At 50.1% G+C, this 22,357-nt stretch overlaps 1 protein-coding gene across 1 annotated transcript; it reads right to left on the bottom strand.

Moving 5' to 3' along the window:
- Positions 1 to 8,784: 8,784 nt before the first annotated feature.
- On the bottom strand, positions 8,785 to 22,352 carry NCSTN (nicastrin). Its single transcript, XM_030473875.1, has 17 exons — positions 22,232 to 22,352; positions 21,880 to 21,984; positions 20,441 to 20,564; positions 19,920 to 20,038; positions 18,751 to 18,896; positions 18,416 to 18,566; positions 17,899 to 18,008; positions 16,969 to 17,121; positions 15,485 to 15,589; positions 15,230 to 15,307; positions 14,460 to 14,629; positions 13,182 to 13,284; positions 12,815 to 12,910; positions 12,209 to 12,296; positions 11,927 to 12,078; positions 11,410 to 11,622; positions 8,785 to 9,787 (listed from the first exon to the last, which is right to left on the bottom strand). The coding sequence occupies exons 1-17, from the start codon at positions 22,317 to 22,319 to the stop codon at positions 9,665 to 9,667; spliced, it is 2,124 nt and encodes a 707-aa protein (XP_030329735.1). The 5' UTR covers positions 22,320 to 22,352; the 3' UTR covers positions 8,785 to 9,664.
- Positions 22,353 to 22,357: the final 5 nt, after the last annotated feature.

The following is a 22,357-nucleotide window of genomic DNA, read 5'->3' as shown; positions in this document are numbered from 1 at the left end:
CAAGGGACCCTCTGGCTTTATTCTTCACTTCTGAGTTTCCCAAATTCCTAGCTGGCAGGAACTGGTGTTCCTTGTCAAAACCAACCAGGAGCCCAGGTTGCAGCCTGCAGAACCCCTCATTCCCTCTGAATTCTTGGGCCTGCCTTTCAACACAGTGTTCAAGAAGAAAGAGGCGGGTGAACACCAGTGGGAGCCCGGCCAACTTGTTAAAACCTCTTGATACCTTCAGCTTTACTTGTGAGGTTGGTGCACCCAGGCGGGTCCATTGTGGCATTTCCATCCAAGGGGGATGAAGCCCTCCAGGACTTGCCCACCTTGACCCACAAGGTTCAGGGATCAGGAACTGTGATGTGGGGCCAGGGGGACCTGAGCTGGGTTTGCTGTGCCAGGGCTCCCGTGTGGTGCAGGGAGGGCATGGGGAGGTATGAAAAGAGACAAGAAGAGGCTGCGCTTGGCAGGAGATGAGGTGACATATTGTACAAAGCCACTGGGGACCACACTGGCCTGGGCTTGTCAGGAAAGAGAGGCAGCTTTAACCCTTGCGCTGCCTGGAGCAGGCCCACACAGTTTGGTAATTTCTCTACAGCGAGGAGCTGCGTGTTCGAACAAGAAGTGAAAGACCTGGAAGGAGATCCCTGCCCCAACTCCCAAACACTGGAAAGACACAGCATTACCGCTCCTGCCCATCAACTGGTACCTTCATCCACATGGTGGAACTGCACTCCACCTCTCCAGCAAGGACCCCCTGCAGAACAAAAGACACTGAGCACCCTGTGTTCCTCTGGTCACCCAGCTGCTTATTCATGGCGAGGTCTTCTCCGGCAGACCTGTTTTGGACCTCTCCCTGCAGCCAAGCCATCAGAGATCTCACCTTTGGTGCCACTACACTTGGTCCAGCCATGAACAAAGGTGGTTTGTGGAGGGGGCTGGTGCTACCTCCATCAGGTCTGGTTTGCAGCATGCTCCTGCCACAAACAGCCACAGCCCAGGCACAAGGGCTCACTGAGCACACTGTGACGCTCAGCTGGGTGATGCTTCAGCTACCAGCCCTTTCACAGAGCACAAGCAGGAAGCAAAGCTCTTTGGATCAACACTGGAGAAGCACTGGCACATGCTCGTCCTCACCCAGGGGGAGGACACCCCGGACTTAAGCCTTTTGGGGCAAGCATGTTAGAACACACAAATGTGTGTGCACAAGTGAGTGCACATGCAAACCTGGGCTGCAGAGGGCACGTGTGTGTGAGTAGGTGGCTGAGCAAGGTCTAGCATCCCTCAGCACGTGTGTTCACACACACACCCATGCTGGTGCGTGTCCCTAACGCACAGCAGAAAGCCCCTGACCTTCGTGGCTCTCCCCACACCCTGGGCACGCTCTCCTGTCTGTGACAGCAGCTCTTGGCTCTGATAGCCCCTCTCCTCTCTTCTCCTTTCCTCTCTTCTCCTCGCCTTTGTCTCCCTGGCTTTTATTGAGTGCAGGTTTTGTGAGCGGTCGGTGACAGACGGCCCCGGTGCTCGATAACCAGACAATCTGTCACCACCACCACTGACAGCTTTCACAAGGAGCCCCTTTCCTTTCATCCTTCCCGGTTCCCTTTGCTTCTGCTTGTCCCCCTTCCACACGTGCTCTCTGGCTTTGTTCCCCCCTAAAAGCCAAATAGCGACAGAAGCTCCTGATCATAATATTGCTCTAATCGAGTCTGTCATAATCGGATCCAATCTAATTATGTCCAGATCCCTCTCTTCTCCTGACTCTCTCTATTGCCTGTCCATCTGTCCCTCTCTTCCCTTCCAGTCTTTGTGTCCATCCATCTGTTATCTGCAGGCCTTTCTCCCTTCCCATCATCTCCCTGGGCCCCTGCCCCATTCACAGCGTGGCTGCCCCGGCCCTTTCCTCCAGCAGCTCCGTCTCCAATCCATCTCTCTTAAAGGCCTCTCCATCAATCCATTTAGCAGCAGCTCCCTGCCTCCTCTAGCCCATCTGCTTCTCTCTTTCTGCTGGCTGCGAGATGCAGAGATGCTGTTTTGTTTGTATGTCGATCTTGATTAGCCCCAGAAACCTCACTGTTAAAACTGTGCTGGCACTGGGGAAAGATCACCTGGGTAGCAGAGCGTTGTAGGTCCTAAGCAGCATCCTCCATCCCTGCCTCACCCTCTACCTCCTCTGAGCAACTGCACCACACGCAAGCACTCAGGCTGGACATGCAGAGGCTGGAGATGAAAGGAGGGAGCCCCAGGAGCCCAGGGCTGTACAAGGCAGGGTGGGGAAGAGCAAGCTTGAATCAGTATCTCCCCGAACTACCTTCCTCCTTCTCTAGCTGTGGTGTTTTCTCCAGGAATGCAACTGGCTGGATGATGGACAGACAGACGGACAGACACGCAGGCGTGGTGGTGGTGAGATCTGACTGATGTTCTCACCGCATACAGAGAGAGGACAAGGTAAAGCACAGCCAGGGTAGGTAGCTGAGTAGTACCCAGCATGGGAACTGGGCACCCCGGTATCCATGTGCTGGGGATGAGGGACACGGAGTCTGTGTCTTCCCCAGCAGCAGCAGGCACTGGTCTCCGTGAGAGGCAGCAGAAATGGACCGTGGGTGTGATCAAGCCTGGCAATTCCTACACTCCCTATTTGTAGTAGTCAGCCCCTGATTTTGAACACATGTTGGACTTAGATGCCTGCTGGGCGCCAGCCAACAGCCCTTGCTTGCTGTCCTGAGCTAAGCTGCCTTGTTCCTTCTGCTGGACCTCACTGTTGCTCCTGGGTAGGACACAGAAAGCAATTGTCAACCATCATGGCAGCAGGATAACTGCAAAGTGATCATGGGCTATTGGACAGAGCACTGCACTAGGACACAGGACTTGATGCATCCTTTAGACACCAGCATCATACAAAGGCTCCACTATGTCTGTATCCAGGTTACTGGTCCACAGACCAAAGACCTGCCAGTCTACATAGGCAAAGAATGGGTTCAGGCCCAGGGACTCGAGGTACAGGGCACACAAAGCTCAGAAGTCTTTAAAGTATTCAGCACAAACAGCTCAGAGCCATTTCAAAGGCAGCACGCAGAGGAGTAGCTCTTGTGGCAGATAACAGGTTTTCTCCATGTATTTATTTTGGAGTTTAAGTTAAAAGCTCTCCCTTGAATAATCCGTGCCTGAGCAATTGTCACTTGTGAGAATAGGGTCTGGTTGCGCGTATGTGCCTTAGAGCAGAGTGTGGATCAACACCTCGGTCTCTCTAAAGCCTGAGCTAGATACCAGGCAGGCAACAGCTCAGCTGGGAGCTGAACCCAGCCACCCTGCAATACTGACCCTCAGGGAGAAGCCAAGGGGTGAAGAATGATCCATGTGGGACAACGTGACTCCAGCCAGCTCGGAGCCTGAGCTCCAGTGCTGGGAACAGGAGAGGCAGCAGAAGCTGGGCAAACTGGGGAGGAAGGATAGTACGTGGGCAGCAAAAGTGTCACCTCAAGGAAGGGAAATAGCAACTCCGAGAAGCACAGTACTACAAATACTGCCCTGCAGTGTCCCAAGCTCAGTCCCCAGGTTGAACAAGGCAATTGGAGCTGTTCCTATAGCTCGGCCAACAAACCCTCCTGCCCTTTGTCTTTCTTTGCCCTCCAAAAATCGAGCCCTTCACCCCCACCGTGGGCTTCACCTCTATGATAAAACATAGAAAACCAAGTATTTCAGATGACACCAATTTGCTCTTCCTGTCTCCACTGCTTCCTTCTCCCAGAAGCCAAAGAGCCCTGGCTTTGTTCTGGGTTTTAATTAACTTTCCTGCCTCTTAATATTCCAAAGCCATAAAGTTCCCAGGAGCTGGGAGGCCGGTCGCTAAGAAAACACCCATTTCCTCTCCTTTCTCCTTGTCTCATTGACTGTCACCCCCATATGTCTCCCCCCTCAGGGCACAAGGGCAGCTGCAAACCCTCCTCTCCGGGCTCAGCCCCAGCCCTCTGCCTCCCCAGAGGCAGCTCGGTTCAGAGGTCGAGAGAGTCAGTGGCATCTTCTTTTTGTGCAGCAATCCCTGCTTGAGTTGTAGGGGGAGACAGGAGAGGAAATTGATGCCTGCAAATTATGTGTGTGCATGAAGCGGGGGGAGTGTGTGTGTGTGTGTCTCAGTGAGATGCCTGGGGGCTCTATGACAGAGACAGCATGTGCCAGCTGCCCTCCGCAGCAAGAGGAGCCAGGGGCTGCCCAAAAACTCTTTGTCTGGCTTTGATGTAGCTGGAGGTTTGAGGTAATCCGAGCACTATTTCAGTACTGGAGGCATGAGTGGGAGCTCCATGGGGTTGTTGGTAAGGATAGGACTTCTCACGGGGTAAAGGGTGCTTCTGGAGGTCAATCATGGACTGTCAGGAGAAAAGGGAGGCAGAGATCCCTGCCTTGGCACATTGCAGCCAAAAGAGCCAGCACCAGGTAGTGAATTACTTCCCTTTAAGCACAACAGGAAAGGTGGTTCCAGTGTCCAGCTGGATCTTTTCCAGGGCTCTCGTCTAGCACCAGATCGACTGGAGCTGGGCAGGGGAGACGAGAACAGGCACAGAGCTGCAGCCTTTACCTTCAAGAGCAAAACAACACAGGGTGCAGCCAGGCAAAGCCCCTGGGAGCAGCTGCCCCAGCCCTCGCTGGCATCAAGGGCCTGGTTATGTTTAGGAGCAGCTCAGCAAGACCTGCTGGAAGTTGCATCATTTCTTTCTCCCCTGGCAGAGGGCTGCAGAACTTGCTTCTTCCAGGCTCCATCTCTTGCAGGTGAATTTGCCCTTGGCTGCTCAGACACATTCTCCTTTCTCCATTGTTTCTTTGGCAAAGCGTTGAGCAGGGGAGAGAGTTTGCAGAGCCTCCATCCCACTAAACCAGCAGAATAACTGACCTGCTGAACTCAGTGCCTAAAAGATGCCATATGCCAAGTGCTTGGACAGAACTCAAAGCTGTCCAGCATCTATAAGCACCAGGAAGAACTGGTTAGACCAGGAATGATGTAAAACAACTTCAAAATGTAGTTGTTTTGGAAGAAAAGTACTCGTGCTTTGGAGCAACAAGCCAAAGTCTTTCAGAGTCAGAAGAGAGCATTTTCCCAGTGCCTGAACTTGATTGTGATGAACTGGAGTGAGCTTTTGTGTTCTCTGCTGCCTGTGCGAGAGAAATGGTGACCTCTGTCAGCTGGGAGAGTATCCTAAATGACTGTAGGAAGGTTTGCCAGCAGAAATCTGTTGAAGCCAGAAAAGTATCTCTAGATCATTCCCATGTATTGTTTCCCAGCTGGACTTTGTCCTCTTGGACCAGCCCTGACACACCAAGTGATGCTCACCACATCCTTTCCCTAGCCCAAGATGCAGCCAGGCTGCGAGCCTCTGCTTCAGAGACCAGCAGACACAAACCAACAAAGTTCTTTGCTTTCCATATGGTTTGCATAATTCCCCATGCAAACTTTCCTAATTATCAAAGCAAATGGGCTTTGAATGGGGGAATTCTCTGAGTTCTCTCGGTAACGTCAGCCACCGGCTCTGCACCGTCACCCAGCATGACTTAGACTCTACCTTACTGAGCCAGCACACATCAAACTACCCACAGTTGCTCCTCAGAACTCAGTAATTCCGTTCCTGTCACAAAGATCTACATCTGAGCAATACCCAAACTACCTTCCATATTGCCTCACCAGCCCCACAGTAAAGAACTTCCTTATATCTAACCTAAATCCCCCGTTTCAGTTTGAACCCATCATCCCTTGCCCTATCGCTACAGTCCCTGATGAAGAGTCCCTCTCCAGCATTCCTGTAACCCTCTTCAGATACTGGAAGCTGTTACGAGGTCTTCATGCAGCTTCTCTTCTCCAGGCTGAACAGCCCCAGTGTTCCCAGCCTGTCTTCATAAGGGAGGTGCTCCAGCCCCTGCTCATCCTCGTGGCCTCGTCTGGACTTGCTTTAACAGCTCCATGTCTGTCTTATGTTGAGGACACAAGAACTGCACACAGTGCTCCGAGTGGGGTCTCACCAGAGTACAGTAGAGGGGCAGAATCACCTCCTTCGACCTGCTGGTCAAGCTCCTTTTGATGCAGCTCAGTATACAGTTGGCTTTCTGGGCTGTGAGGTTGGAACTAGATGATCTTAAGGTCCTTTCCAACCCTAACTCTTCTATGATTCTATGATTAATGTACTGAGAAGGCATTTATTCCCCGTAGCTTATTAGCATTAGGGATGCTCTAATTAATGCACAGAATCTCAGGAGTGATGGGGAAAAGTGTATCAGGGGAGTTATCAAGTTTAAGGTTTGCACAGCTGAGGACAGCTGCTGTTATACTGCATGGGCAGAACCAAATAGATTCCACTCAGCCCCAAACCAAAGGCAGCTACTCTACGTTACAAACGAAGATACGCAAGGCATCGAACCGGTTTCATTTTGAACTGGGAACATGTATCTTCTGCAGATAACTGTGCTCAGACTGAAGGCATGGAAAGGATGGCTTGAGAGGGAGCTTTTGAGGGCTAAGACACTAACACTGGGCTTAAGGCAGCAGACAGCAGCTCCCCACGGGGCAGTGATTTAGCAGCCGTACACAAAAGCAGCAAAGGCTTTGCTGGTCCCAGCGGAGGGGAAGGAGCACGCCCAAATCCACTGTCAGCTCTTTGTCTGAAGATCAGGAGTGAGACTAAACAACTGAATAGGTCACAGAGATCCCAATTCCTCCCCACCTTGCCCCATTTATGATGTGGAGAGGGATGCAGGTGAACGGAAGGCCTTTTTGCACGGTCTTGCTTCCGTATAAAATGGGATTTCATTCTCCAGGACACAAAAAGCAGCTCCTTTCACCAACATTAGCTTTCCTGTAACAAAACACCTTTGTATTTCAAGCACTGTTCACATCAAGGTCTCAAGAGCATCCCCTCACCCCTGTGAGAAAGAGCAGTAGCATCGTCCGTGTCACTGGGGGAAGAAGGGCACTGCAAAGGGGAGGGAGCTGCAGCCCTGGGGAGGACAGGGAAGAGAAACCCGGGGACTAGGACTCACTCCCGTAGCTCATTTACTTCCCAGGCAAATCCCACAATCCTATTTCTTCTCCCCCCCCTTCCCCCCAACCCTCAGGCCCAATTCCCCACGGGGTGAAGGCTCAGATCTGCATGGCACAAGCCTCATCACCAAAAGCCAGCTGAGCAAAACGAATCACTGACCACAGCAAAACACAGCCAGGAGGGCTGGAAACACCTCTGGCTCCTGCCTCTCCTTCTACCCCTCTGCACAGCAACACTGCTGGCACCAGGAGAGTTTGAGGGACACAAAACCCCTCAGCTCAGGGTAGATTTTGGGCTGCCAATCAAAGACTTACAGTGTTCTCCAGTGTTGGCAGCAGCAGGGGAAATGTGTCTCTGCTGCAATGCCTGCCAGCCAGCCCCCTTTGCTTCTCCCCTCCTTTTGTCAGCCACTGATAGGAGCATTGCTCATCGTGCTGTCCACAGGGGAGACCTGTTGGCTATCCAAGGCCCAGACAACGGAGGCAGCTGTTTGTTCTCCTCGCCAGAGAGCAGCTCTGAACAAAAAGCTGGGAGTGGAAAATGGGGCTGAGAGTGGTAAAATGGTTGATTTCTGGTTGTATGGAGGGGAAAAAAGATCCAGAAGCCTTCAGAGGAAAGAAAAAACAAAGGACAGAACCTAGATTTGAGAGACAGGAGAGACAGCAGTTATGGGAAGGATGCGGTTTTAATATGAAAATGATATCAAGAACACTCGGTATATAGAATCATAGAATAGTTTGGGTTGGAAAGGACCTTAAGATCATCTAGTTCCAACTCCCTGCCATGGGCAGGGACGCCTCACACTAGGCCATGTCACCCAAGGCTCTGTCCAATGTGGCCTTGAACACTGCCAAGGATGGAGCATCCACCACTTCTTCGGGCAACTTGTGCCAGCGCCTCAGCACCCTCACAGTAAAGAACTTCTTCCTTATATCCAACCTGAACTTCCCCTGTTTAAGTTCAACCCAATATCAACCCAATTTGCTGGTCAGCCATCACCAATCCCAACATCTCTCCCCACAGCACTGCTCCATGAATGAAGCATTTGCAGTTTGATATATAAAAAGCCCAAAATGAACTTACCTTAGGGAAGGCAAAACATACTCTACCCAATCCTCTGCCAGCCCACACACTGTCATGAGGTCCTCATCTCACCCCATGTAATTTCATACACAGAAAGAGCCTACTTGGATAATTTTGGGGAAGGGATTTTGTTCTGCCAAAGTTGGAATGAGGCCAAAGACTAGGAGTTACAGGCTATGAAAATCCTTATTGTAAAGACAAGACATCTCCATGTAAATTGAGAGATCAATTTCTTCAACATTGCTAGGAGAAATGAAATCAGGCACAGAAACATTCCGCCAAGGATTAGAGGCAGTTTCCTGGTAGTGGGATGCACTTGCAAGTGGAAAAAGCCTCCCTCAGGGAAGCACTGAAAGTAGAAGGTCTGAGTGACTTTAAAACTCCAGAGTGTATGCCTAGCTGAGAAAAGACTTGAACACAATAAGCCCTCCCTATCCTCTAGGGAAGGGAAAGCGAGGTCTGCTTCAGTGCTAGCAGGCTCTAATTTCTGGAATTAATCCCCTCTTCCTGTTTTTCCCCTCCTGGCTTTGGACAGCAGCACTATCACACCTTGAAATCTGCTGAAGAACAAGTGAATTTTCACACAAAGGAAACAACCAGGAATATCCAAGTGCTTGGTCAGTCACAACCACCAGCCCTGAGAGCTCTTTCTTGCTGGGCGCTAAGCCATGGCATTGAAGGAAACAAAGTGTGTGAGCATCATTAAAAACCATGTTTATTACGCCAGCACCCAGGGCCTGACCAAGATCAAGGTACCGGGGTACAAAGTGCTGTTTGGAATGAACAGCCATCCCTGCCTTGGAGTGCTTACAGTCTAACCAACGGTGAGTTAACAGCCTATCATGTCTGAGGGCTCAATGTCTTTCTTTTGTCCAGCTAGAGAAAGAATTCCAAGTTTCAACAAGAGTCTCAAACCAAATGAGACAAAACTCTGAGACCATATTGCAACACTCAGAGGTTTTGGTCCTTTGGCAGCAACCAAGACAAACCAGGCAATGGGTTAACTTTGTAAGTGGAGATTTTTTTAATTAAATGGAACTATTTATATATATACAAACCCCAGAAAATATTGCACCATTTAAAAAAAGGACATTTTACATCTAATCATCTGTCTAACACACCCTGCCCTCCCTGCATTGGAATATACACAGGTTCACAGCAACTGTTGGGACATGAACAGGCAAGACGTGCCACCATGGAAATCCACTGGTCCAAATACATCCCAGAGAAAACATCTTCTCCCCTTCCACCTTGCCTTCATTTAGGGAACACATCCATCACATTGTCATCTCACTGGCACAGGACCAATCCTCTCAGGTTGCTCAGAAGTAAAGACAAACTAAAAAGAAAGGCTTTGGGAACTTCTCAGTCACAGTTCCTTTAGGGCTTGGTCGGCACGGTTTTCTGGGAAAGTCTCTTATGCTTTTAGGGCTCAGCCCCCAGAACCCAAGCATGGAAGCTCTGGAGAGAACCATCTGCATCCCTATCCAGAGACAGGGGCATTCCAGTGTAGTTTTATCTTTGACACTTGTAATCCAAGGGCTAAGACTTCTCAAGCCCTGAGAGCATCTTCAGTAAGCCACAGCCCCAGGGTCCCGGGGGATGCTAAACAGTACATCCGCTTTGGCGTTGATGAAATAGGTGGCCAGGAGAGAGAAGACCAGAATGGCAATGCCCACAACCAAAGTGATTATCTAGGAAGGGAGGAGAAACACTCAGCATTGTTGTTACAAACACAGCCCTGCAGCACCTCACAGAGTTTGCCTTGAATCATAGAATGGCTTGGGTTGAAAAGGACCTTAAGATCATCTAGTTCCTACCACCCTGCCATTGAGCAGGGACATCTCACACTAAACCATGTCACCCAAGGCTCTGTCCAACCTGGCCCTGCACACTTCCAGGGATGGAGCATTTACCACTTCTTCAGGCAATCTGTTCCAGTGCCTCACCACCCCTGCAGTAAAGAACTTCTTCCTTATATCTAACCTGAACTTCCCCTGTTTCAGTTTAAACCCATCACCCCTTGTCGTATCGCCACAGCCCGTTGAATGAGGGGCTCTATCAGAAAGCTACACACACCAGCTCACTACTGAGGCACTACTACGTGGAAGTGAGAAGACACTCCAGGACCCTGCAGCCTTAGATGAAAGCAACTGCCAGGCAGGATCGGGTCAGCTTTTGCTGTGGTTACCACCAGTGTGCACAAACTGATGTTTAAGAGAAAAGGTAAGAAAGTTCTATCATTGCTTACAGAAACATGGAATGGTTTGGGTTGGAAGGGACCTTAAAGCTCATTCAGTTCCAACCCCCTGCCATGGGCAGGGACACCTTCCACTAGACCAGGTTGCTCCAAGCCCCGTCCAGCCTGACCTTGAACACTGCCAGGGATGGGGATATCTCAGAACAGACCCCAAGAGCAGTCACTAGAACTCTCTCAGTACATTTTCTATCAGGTCAACACTTTGGGAATGGTTAGGCTAAAACTGCATCTCCAGGGCACCAGTGCCTGCTGGCCTGTAACAAGCCAAGACACAGGCAGGGCTCTGGGGTTGCCTGGCAGCCTTCAAAAGGCTCAGTGCCACAGAACTAAATTGCCCAGATTTCAAATAATCACCCGAGAGATGCAACAACTGCCTGGGCTTGCATGGCCTTTGGGTGGCTTACTGCTAGGCCATGATGATGCCATCCTGTTCACTCCTAAGTCTGTCCTGACAGTCTGACATCATTACTAGCCAACCAGAGGGCATCAAAACAGGCACAGTGTCCCAGTGTGACTGTATGCTTAACCCTTATTCTGCTGGCACTTAATCCACATCACACCCAGCTAAAGGCTGCTTAGAACCTGAGACACTGAACCACCACCAGCTTTTGTTTGCGAAGGTTACTAAAGACTTCTTTCTCTGCTGTTAAGAGGGGATTCAAAGGGCCCGAAGGACAATCTGGGTCACGTATCAGGCAAAACAACAGCCAGATTCACTGGCTTGACTCCCTGTGCCTGGGGAAGGGGTTAAGACTCCTGTGCCTCTATCTTTCGTTCACAGAGCTCAGCCTGCTCATGGGACTCTTGATTATTCTGCAGTGTCTCAGTCCCAGCGACTCTGTTATTAACCCACAAATAGCCAGAGGTGGCAGGACGATCACCAGCGATATGTTCTTAGTCACCTCCTTTTCCAGGATCAAAGCCTGTTCTTAACAGAGAAGCTCCCACAAGACCTCATAACAAACTCTGAGCTGTTTCTCCAGCAGCCAGGGGGTGCTATTCAAAGCCAGTCATATCCTTTCCTCTACTTTCTTTTTCAGACATATACAAACTCACCTCTAGCTCCCTGCTGGCAACCAGAAATATTCGGGCCCGGATCTCTTTCCACCGACTCTCTGTCCATGTGGAATACTCTGTAGATCCCCACTGCCTCAGCTCAAAGGCAGGAGAGAGTGCTTTGCTTAGGTGAACAGTTGACCGAACACAGTAGGGGACTCGGGATGTCAAGTTGGGATCCAGGGAACCCTGCACCCAGGCATAGTCATACATCTGCAATGAAAACAAGAGAGTAAGAGATAGGAAACAGCCACCAAATAACCACTGTCCCCTTGTCCTGAAACCTTACCTGTGTCTCTGGGGAGAGAGAAAGAGACTTTACTGCCTGTTCTCACTGTAAGGGGATCCTCTGGCCCCCCTCTTCCTCTGCCCCTGGGCATTAAGATGCCTCCCTGTTGGAGTTTCCCACTTCTCCCACGTTATTACAAGCAATGGAAAGCATTCCTAAGCAGCTTTCCTCAAAAGCAGAAACCACCAAAGCTTGGCTGTCACCGATGTCTCTCTAATAGCTACTTACATCTGTCTCACTGTTGGGTGATTTTTCAGGGTTCAGGCACTCATCCTTGGTGAAGTTAACAATGGTGCCCGTGAGGTTGGCCAGGACATACTGCACAAGGTAGGTAGTGTTCACAGGGCTGGAAACAGCGACGTAGTGCTGGGGAACATCACCTGGAGCAGTCAGAGGAGAGGGAATGGCAGGGAGATGGCCAGGAGCAGACAATGTGGCACTTTAGAAAGCTGCCAGGTAACATATGGGGTCAAACCCACACCCTGTTCTTCTGCCCTGTGTTGCTCTTACCCAGAATTCCTTTTAAGTCTGGTTTAATGATGGACTGAAACCAGGAATTGTTCATTTTAATCAGAAAGCCATACAGCATTCGAGAGACCTGGGAAGAGATGGAAATTGCTTCATACAAAGAGGAAAGAAAATAGCATCTCAACAGCTGTATCTCTCAAGATTATTTGGCTCACAGATGTTTCCCACTACAGGAGGCCAAGAGCACAGCAAAGGAGAAGGTGTATGTCATGACTGTATATGATTTCATATAAGCTATGAAAATTTGGTTTGATTCCAGCTCCAACAACTCCCGAGCTGATCCCTGTGGCACACACTGCCATTTCACCTCAGCTTATTCTTCTGCTCTGTGGGACAAGGATAAAAACAATGCTCTGTTTTGTAGAGGGCTCCTGAAGCTTAATGTCTGCCCTGAGATCAGGTGAGGAAGTAGAAAGGGGTGAAAGGGTTTTCACTCAACTGTGGTGAGGAAAGAGCAAAGAGAGGAGGTAAAGCCCTCACTGAGGCAGACAGGACAGCGTGCTGTGTAAACACATCTAAACAGAGACAGAAGGGAAGTACGTGAGGGCTCATCAGAGGTGCCAGGGACTCAATCCCATCTGCTCGTACCGTTTTTGGATCTGCCTGAATAGCAGAGGTGGTGTTGGCTCCCCCTGCAAGGCGGTAGAGAGCACGGGCGACCACTGTGGCAACTTCTGCCAGGGACTGCAAAGGAAGAGTGCTCTGTGTTAATCAAGATAGGCAGATCCAGCAAAACAAGCAGGAGAGCAAGCCAAGATCTACACAATCATCAAAACCCTCACATTGGGCTAGCATTTGAGTAGCTATTGCCTTTGTCACTGTACAAAGCACTCCCCACCTTCTTTCTGCCCTTTTTGGAAATAGTTTTCCTCCCCATGAGCTTGCTTCTATCCACCCCTACCCAAAGCCCCATCTGCCCCAGGTACAGCAGCTAAAGAAAATGGGAAGCAGGAACCTTGGCTGTGTCCGTGACATACTCCAAGGTCTCCTCAGGGCTAAGCCCCTCGGGGTATTGCATCCGGATGTTCTCTGGAGTGTCGTACATGCTCTGGTAGTATCTGCAAAGAAGGCAGCAAACAGAGGTTGGGGAGGGGCAGAAAAAAACCACGGGGCATGGAATTCAATTCAGAGTGTGCCTAAAGCAAACAGTGGGAGCAGTCTCCTGGGAGCAAGAGAGACAGCCCTGCCAAAGCACTGCCCTGCCACACGCTCCTTAAAGCATTTAATGAGGCTTTATAATGAACTTGGCCCTTCCACAGCTTCTCCCATCTGAGGATCTCCAAGCAATTTACAGGCTGTGATTAGCTTTCAGGTGGGCGACAGCCCAAGCTATTAAATGGGTAGAGAAACTGAGGCAAGGACAGCCCGTGCACAAGAGCTCCTGGGAAAAGGGCTTTTGCTGCAAGCCGTGCCAGTGGATTTTATTAATGCCCTATCTTGAAGGCAGGGAGGAATTCCAAGTGAGCTCCGAGAGAGATTTCCACCAAGGCACACGCAGCTGAACTGGGAATTGGGCTAAAAACCCAACACATGGTCTATGCACCTGACATTCCCAGTCCAAACACGGGCCCCACAGCAGCAAGCTGTGCTTTCCTCCAGCTTAGGTCTTCTTATCCCTTTAAAGCAGTGCAGCTTTAGAGGTGAAAGGGAAGCTATTTCCCCTTGATTGCTACAGAGAGTCTCAGAAACAGCAGGGAAGAACAGAAAAGGAAGGGAAAGGGACAATCTGGAGAGTTTAGGGAAGAGGAGAGAGGAGTATTTCTATCTTCTACCCCACATTTCCACTCCAAAGTTGAAGCAGAGCAGGGGGTCTCCAAGCAACACACCATAGTAGGGTCATGTGGGGTGAATGCAAGTGCTCTTTCCAATGCCTGGGGCTTTTTGCCATTGCAAATAGAAAGCTGTATTAAAAACAACAAAAAAAAGGCAGCTAGCTGCTGGAAGAACAGATGAGGCTTAGGCACGCTCAGTTGCCATTTGCTCACCTCTGGCTTCCAGCCAGCTGTGGGGAACATTTTCTGTACAAAACTGGATTTCTTTCGCTTGTCAGAATAATTATGTTGTGCTTCTTCAATGACATGGCACACGTCTGCTCCTCTGCTCCCCCTGTGCTGCTCCACATGTATGTTGGGGAGCATACATGTACGTTGCAGGAGCTCAGGTGCCCTCTGCTGGCACCACTGCCTTTGGCCAGAGGCCAGCCTGGACCTACTAAGCCTGGAGAAGCAAGTACCTGTTCTGGAAGGTGGTTCTGTGGTCAGTCAGGACTACTCCAGGGATGTGCCGGGCCCGAAGGAAGCGCTGGAAGGAGGATGGGGGAAGAGGCTGTGAGAATCCAGCTTCCTGCAAAGTCACGTTTGCTCCCAGACTGCTGTTCTCCAGGATATCCAGCAAGTTTCTAACCTGAAAGAAGAGAAACCAGCACTGTTCTGCTGCCCTTTTGGATGGGTTATTTCTCTGGAAAGGTTAACACCACAGAATCATGGAATGGTTTGGGCTGGAAGAGACCTTAAAGCTCATCCAGTTCCAACCCCTTGCCACGGGCAGAGACACCTTCCACTAGAGCAGGTTGCTCCAAGCCCCTGTGTCCAACCTGGCCTTGAACACTGCCAGCAATGGGGCAGCCACAGCTTCTCTGGGCACCCTGTGCCAGCGCCTCAGCACCCTCACAGGGAAGAGCTTCTGCCTCAGAGCTCATCTCAATCTCCCCTCTGGCAGGTTAAAGCCATTCCCCTTGTCCTGTCCCTACAGGCCCTTGTCCAAAGCCCCTCTCCAGGTTTCTTGTAGCCCCTTTAGGCACTGGAAGCTGCTCTAAGGTCTCCCCTTCAGAAGCCTTCTCTTCTCCAGGCTGATCAAGCCCAGGTCTCTCAGCCTGTCTCTGGAGCAGAGCTGCTCCAGCCCTCGCAGTATCTCCATGGCCTCCTCTGGACTCACTCCAGCAGATCCACATCCTGATCACCTGCTGCGTGCAAAAGATCAACCACACAGATTGCTTTCTATTACCTGTACATCAACAGATTCATTCATCCGAGAGACAGGGTCTGTATGCATCCATAGAACCGAGTCATTCCTCAGAGCCACCTTCAAGAAGAAAATGAAACCACCGTAAGTATATGGCTGAACACCACTGAGTCTTGCAGAGGAGGCAAGTTCAGTCCAGGGGAAAAATCAAAACCGGTAAAAGGCTGGCTGGGAAAAGCCCAGCTCAATTATCACAGAGAAACAGGGAATAAAAAGGTCCCCTGAGTTATCCCACACCTGATTCAATTCCACAAATGAATGAATGTTGTCCAAGCGGAGAGGAAACTTGTCTTTTTCCATATCATACACCATTCGTGAGCTGCCAATGTAATCAAAGGTCTCCTGCAACAGAAAAGAAAATCCAATCACACAGGAATCACCTGGATATGTGCCTGGGGCAACTACCAGCAATATCTGAGAGGCTGAGGTGGACCAAACCCAAGAGTTTGAGGGGCAACTATTGCCCCAAGTGTTTCTGAAGGTTCACATGGCCTGCGACGTACTGGAAAACCAAAGTAAATATTCCATTGTGCCTGGCTCCAAAGACAAAAGCGTGTTGTAGGAAGGGATGGAGCAAAGGGGAAAAAGGCAGGCATTGAGCAAAAAAGCCCAGGGGACAGCTATTGAATTCCACAAACTTGGCCCAGAGGCCAAGTCAGAGTTAAGTGAGCACCGATATCTAGCGAGATACTGTTACTGTGAGTGACACCAGAGAGGCATTAACATAGCCTTTACTCTGGCATAAGCCATCCTCTTTGGTTTTCAGCAAGGAGTACAGCAAGTCAGGGAAAAAGGGAATTCTCCATTCCAGGAATTAAACATTTTCCTGAAAAGGGGGTGTCTGTTTCCCCTAAAAAAAATAAGGAAGTGAAGGCTGGATGAGTTTGTCAAGGGAGCTGCAAGGAGCTGGGGAAGAATAGGTGCCCTTAAGAAGAAAATCCCCATGACAAAGGCAGGCAATGAAGTCAGAGGCAGCCACGAGACTTTCCCCTTGACTAATTTACAGTCAAGTCTTCTCATCTCTCCTCCATTCTGGGAGCATGACAGAGAATGTCCATTCCCTCTGGCTGCTGGGTCTCCCCCAGAGAAAGCCTGACCAGGGCTGTATGTACCGAGGAGGGTGAATGAAGGGAATCACATGGCCACAGCATGGGGCTGTGGGAGCCAGCTTCACAAAGCTGCACAAAAGAAGCCATCAGCGTGTAGATGCCTTGAGGGGAACATCAGCTGTTGGCCATCAGTCCCTCCTCCACACGCTTTCTGCTTTTCCACAGCTGCCAACTCCAGTGCTAGGCTCTCTGAAATGAGCTGCATTTCGCTGTTGTCAACACCATATATTTTTAATCTACCCCTTTTCTGGGCTTCATTTCAGAATTTAAAGCCTGGCCACTGCAGTTCATCCCTAATGGGGGTGAGGCAGGGAGCAGACACACAGACAGACACACTGGGAAGAGACAGGAGGAAAGCAAAGTTTGAGTCATTCATCCAAAATGAACTGTGGGGCAGAATATGGGTTGCCCCCACTGGAAGCTCCATCTGCTGTTGTTATCCCAGTGCAATTAAGATCCTGTTCTCACTGGGGGAGCAGCGAGAAGCACGGTGTGGGGATGCAGACAAATGACTCTGCACAAAGAGTAGGGAAAAAGTTCATTTGCAGGGAGCCAAGGGCTGATTGATCTCTTGGAACAAGCCAAATGGTGGAGCAATGCCACAGCTCTTACCCCTTGGAAGAAGGTGAACATTATATTCCTTTGCAGCAAATGAACATCTGATGCTTTGTGAAGGGCTTCGGCAGCAGCCAAGTGGGTCACAAAAGAAGAGACAGCACTCTCTGCCCCGGGTGCAATGTTCCAGAAGAAGGAATGGCTGTCAATCTGGAAAGCACAAACAGGAAGCGTAAGAAATGTGCACACAGACAGAAGAATAGAGCATTGGAGAGCAAATCTATCACCTCACTCCTATCCCCCTCATCCTACTGATAAGGGAAGAACCAAAGCACCCTGCTTAATGAAACTTAAAATACCAACAGCATTGCTGTGGCAGTCCTGAGGCCTCAGAGCCCTGTCCTGAAAACAGAGGTTAGTGAGTGTGGTGTCATTTTAATGCCAACATCCCTCTCCAGCAGGATGGTGACAAAAGGGAGTTTTGAACTGGAGCTTGTGAAGTGACCGTAAACCAACTGCTAGATGGGGAAGTGAACTTCATTCTCACCCCTGACACTGACTCACTGCCTGACACACAACAAAATCTCTATGTGACTCATTCTCTCCCCCCCGCCCCCCCAAAAAAACCAGATGAGCCAACCATGCTGTCTCTGTGACACTTTATAGAGTGTGAAGTATCTTAGGAAAGCCCAACAGCCACACTATTGCTATTTGTCTTGTTCCACCAGTGAACAAAATGCTGAGAAAAGCCTCACATAAGACAGCAGCAAAATGCAGACGTCCTTCTGCTGAAACGAAAAAACAGGTAAACCCACCAACTAAAAGGCTTGTACTTGCAGAAACACAATAGCCAGTGAGGCCTAAAAGGTTTGGAAGATGAGAAGAAATGAAACTATGTAAGAGAAGTATGCTCCCATGAGACTCGAAGCCCACATCTTTCCAGAATCCTATTCCATGCTCTACAAAGCAAGATCAGGAGGTACCTACTCGTGTGGCGACAATAACAACTTCCTTCTCAGGATCGACTTTCCCAGAGGAATTAATAGGTTGCAAGGTGCTCCACACGTTGTAATCAAGGAGAGGATCACAGACAACCTCTAGGAAACAGGAAAAATCATTGTCTGAGTTGAGATTACAGCAGTAACAAGTGGGAAATGAGCTTTCTGCTCAGCTCAGTGGATCTATGAGCTTCTGCTCCACAGGAGTGAAGTCCTGGCCCCAGGAAAGTCACTGGCAAGGGGGCAGGATTTCAGTGCATGTACACACTCCCAAATTTCCTTTCTTTTACACAACTGTATTCCCCTGGGATTTTTACCATCAGCCTTATGGGGGGGGTGGGGGATAGGAATAAAGGCAGTGAAGGGGGGAATTAAAAGGGGGAGGTATAAAGGGGGGAAATGAGGGGCTGTTGGAGGGCGGGAATATAAGGGGCAGTCAGGAGGGTTGGGGGATTATATAAGGGATGTCACGGAGGGGGAACAACGTATAAAAGGAATTTGCTCACCTGGATTAATGCTAAAGGTGCTTTGGAGGGAGCTGCGTCTCATGCAGGTGACAGTGCTGGTGACAGCATGCATGTGGGAGAAAAGCTGCATGGCACAGAGAGGGTATTCAGGGCCAGATCCATCACGAGGGACATTATGGTCTTGATAACACTGGAGGGAAATAAAAATCATTCCAAAATTAACCTTTCTGTAACAGCACTGTGTCCTGCATAGAAAATCAGATGTCTTTTTACTCTACATTTCAACATCTAAGCTGAGAGAAAACACAACTTGTGCCCCCTTCCCTAAGCTGTGCAGCAGTTCCCCTCTCCTGCTCTCTGAGGAAGCACGGTACCTGCTTAATAACTTGTGTCTCATTGGCATCTTCGAGAAGAAAAATAGGGAAGTGAAAATCCTCATATGAAAGCCCGCTCCCCACAGGATTCCACACGGTCTTATTGCAGTGTGCAAACTGAGGGCCATAATCTTTGGAATAGACACCTGGAAACAGAAAAGAAATGGGCAAACCTGAGGCTGCAAGAGAATAACAAGACTGCAGGAGAGGTAGGGCCTGCTGAGAGAGTAGTAGCAAATCCAGAATGAGCAGCATTATGGGCTGAGGAACCAGCTGATAAATGCTTGGAGAGATGGAGCTGGTCACTGCATGTGGCCGAGTGGCAGAGAAAGAGCATTGTGCCACGCCGAGAGGATGAGGAACGTGCATGCTCAGAGCCATCCCATGCCAGGAGGCTGGCAGGAGAACTCAGAGAGCATTTATCACCTGCTGAGAGAGTGGCGCAGGCACGCAGAGAAACATTCTACTTCAAAAAGAGGAACATACAAACCTAGTTTCTGAGCTCATCATGTGCTGGAAATAACCCTGAGGCAGCTGTCATGTGCCTATCACATTAACACCTAGATTTGGTACAAACAGCGTGGAGGCAGAGACAGGACAAATGCCAGCACACCAAACTCATCCCAGGAGAGGACAGGGCATCCTGTGCAGCAGAAAGCTGTGTGCAAACTACAGAAGGTGGAGCAATTTCTCCCCTCAAAGTGCAAAATATAACAGAGCAAATTTGCTGCATGAAGGAATAGTGGAATGAAAACCTAAGTGAAAGCACAAGGGGAATTCAGAGCACAATGTCATTTAGAAAGCAGGAACTGGCCAGGACAGAGCAGTTCATGCACACTCCATACAGTCTATGCCAACACAAGATGCTTTAATGATCACATGTGGACAAAGTACAAGTTTCATGTGTTCAAGTTACCACAACCCTTGGTCAGGTTTAACACTTGTCTGTCCTCCCCTAAACTCCTGCCCCAGCCCTTGTTGGGAAATGATGAGATTCCAGCTCACACCAACTCTTTTAAAAGAACATATTGAGCCTGTTCTTCTAAACACCATTTTGACATTGACATATAGCTGCAATTTCAGCTATCCTTTGTACCTCTTGGCCCACACAACGTAAAAGCACCAGTTCTCTTCCTCCCAACAAGGATAAAGACTTAACATTTCCTTACCAAACCCATCATTGGGGCACTTCAAACCAGGAGAGAATCCCTGGGGAGGGCTTGGCTTGGCGATGGTCACAGCAAGGCCAGACACTCGTGAGGTTCCCTTCAGCTGCTGCATTACCCTCCTGGAAGAGAGAAGATACAACTGAAAAGATGAATTCAGTAATGAATTCTGCAACAAGCAGAGAAGTTCAGCCCCTTCTTTCCTGCTCTGCCCGGAGGAGATGTGACCAATCTTAATCGTGTTGTTTAATGAACTTTTGTAACTGCTACAGTGATGAATGTGGCACAAGAATTGGCACAGATCAGAGCTCTAACAGCAAAGCAGCCTGTTTAAGAAGAAATCAATTCAGGCACCAACCCACAGTAAACCCACAAATGTTTCAATGTCACTACACTTTAGTCAGTCAGGGCTGATTCTGCCACCTATCACTTGAAAAATGATGTTTTCACCACCACATCAGGGATCCACACTGCTCTTGCAGGCTCCCATCACCCTGGGAAGATGAAAACTGACAATGACCAACCTGTTGAAGAGGCTCCCATCCAGCAGGACCATGTAAGGTGGATGTGGGCCATCAGCCAGCACCCAGTTCAGGTCCTCCTCCTTCTCCACCACATGGATCACCCCCGTGTCTCCACTGATAGAGGCTGTGGGAAGAGAGTGTGCCCTTTATGTTCCACAGTGATCTGTTTCATTCCCACCCCAAGCAACAATGGAACAGCAGGGCAGTGTGCTGCTAAGGGCTTTAGGGAAGGACAGCTCATGGAGTTAAAGGGCTGGAGGAAGCAATTTGGTGAAGAGGCACTATTTGGGTAGAGCAGGACAGCAAAAGGAACAGTAGCTTTTAGCAGGGAAATCAAAATAGCTGAACACATAGATTAAGAAATAAACACTCCTGTGGTGGAAGCATCTTTTGGTTAAGAACGTTCAAGGACCTCCAGCTAAACAAGCACTAGAAGTCTCTTGTGACTGAAGAGAATAAAGAAGGAGAGGAGGAAACTGAGGCCCTGAGACAGAAAGGCACCTGCCTCAATGACCGCAGTCACAGAAGCAGTTTAGTGCTGCCCTCAGCAAAGAGTAAAGATGGTAAACCATAGCTCAGTACGAGTTAAGACTGGGACAGCAAAGGAGACTTCCAACAAAGCAAAGTGCTGCTTGTGATTCCACCCTGTGCCAAAGAAATTGGATGACTGACAAAGTGCTTTCATAAGAAGCTATAGATAAAACCAAGTATTTTGCTCCCCAACACAGTAAGCAGGAAGACAGGGCTGTGTATGGCTGCCTGCCCAAACTCCAGGCTCACACACAGGGTGGAAGAGAACACAGAGAACCTTGTACCCTCGGTTATCTACAGACCAAGTGCTGCCCTTTAGTGGCAGCTGAGAACCTCTGCTGCAGGGAGTGGCTCGCTGTGGAAGCAAAACTGAATGGGAAATGAGCAAAACGCTGACTCACAGAATGTCAGCCAAGAATACTGCTTGAATGGGGTTCCCTTATTGACCTTTTACTTATAAGTCATGCAGTCTTGCCTTCCCTATTCCAACATGACACCCCCCCCCGCCCCACAATGTTAACAGCACTGATCAAATCAGCAGCTCAGCCAAATCCCCTTCAGGTGCCACCTTATCACTGCTTGACTCTCTGCTCCCTCACTCTCGCCCCCTGTTTACCCCTCAGGCACTCTGCAGTGCTCACAGCTTTGCTTTGTACCCCTGGAAGCATTGGCTTGGCTCAAAACGCTGCTCTCCACCTTAGCAGGGATTTTGGAGGCCTTTCTAAGGTCTCCACTCCTCAACTCAGCAGAAACAGGTCAGTGTAGCCAGCAACGCAAGGGCAGGATTGGAAAAGAGAGCAAACAGTGAAGAAAAGAGCAACACTGACCCAGGCAAGCCCAAGAGCTGCCTTACACCCACCGCAGGCCCGTCCCAAGGCACAGCTCGGCGGCCCCGCTGCTGTACTCACACTGGCAGCCGATCTGGTGGGTGGCATTCAGGAGGCGGACGCACGGTGCCGTTTTGTTCAGGGGGATGTAGATCTTCCTTTCCACAGAGTTCCCCTGGCAGGAGCCTGCGGAGAAGACACGGCCCCGCCTCAGAAGGGGACACACCAGGGGCTCCCGCACCTCAAAACGCTCTCCTCGACCCGGAGGGAAGGGAACAAGAGCCCCTCCCCAGCTCCAAGGAGAACAGGCGAGGGCTTCCAGTGCCGCCACCTCACAGGGGGCCAGGCCCGGCCCTCGTCTCCTCCACCTCAGCCCCGGCTCCGCCGCAAGCTGTGTGAGCCCCGGCCTCGCTCCACTCGCATCCAGCCTCACCCGCTGCCAGCACGGCGAGAAGCAGCCCCCGGAGCATCCCCCACCAGGCCGGGAGCGGGGCCCGGCAGCCCCCCGCAGCGGCCGCCATCGCCGGTCCCCCCGAGCTTCTCCCCGCCACCTCCACCG

The sequence above is a fragment of the Strigops habroptila genome, chromosome 22 (genome assembly GCF_004027225.2).
Source record: "Strigops habroptila isolate Jane chromosome 22, bStrHab1.2.pri, whole genome shotgun sequence".
Classification (NCBI taxonomy): Eukaryota; Metazoa; Chordata; class Aves; order Psittaciformes; family Psittacidae; genus Strigops; species Strigops habroptila.
The sequence above is the reverse complement of the archived record's forward strand: the minus strand, read 5'-3'. Positions and strand labels throughout refer to the sequence as shown.

Coding starts and splice junctions, on each gene's coding strand:
- NCSTN (XM_030473875.1), bottom strand. CDS start 22,319: ATGGCGGCCGCTGCGGGGGGCTGCCGGGCCCCGCTCCCGGCCTGGTGG. Junction 21,985..22,231: donor TCTCGCCGTGCTGGCAGCGG/GTGAGGCTGGAT, acceptor TCTTCTCCGCAG/GCTCCTGCCAGGGGAACTCT. Junction 18,897..19,919: donor GTGCCCCAATGATGGGTTTG/GTAAGGAAATGT, acceptor TTCTGTTTCCAG/GTGTCTATTCCAAAGATTAT.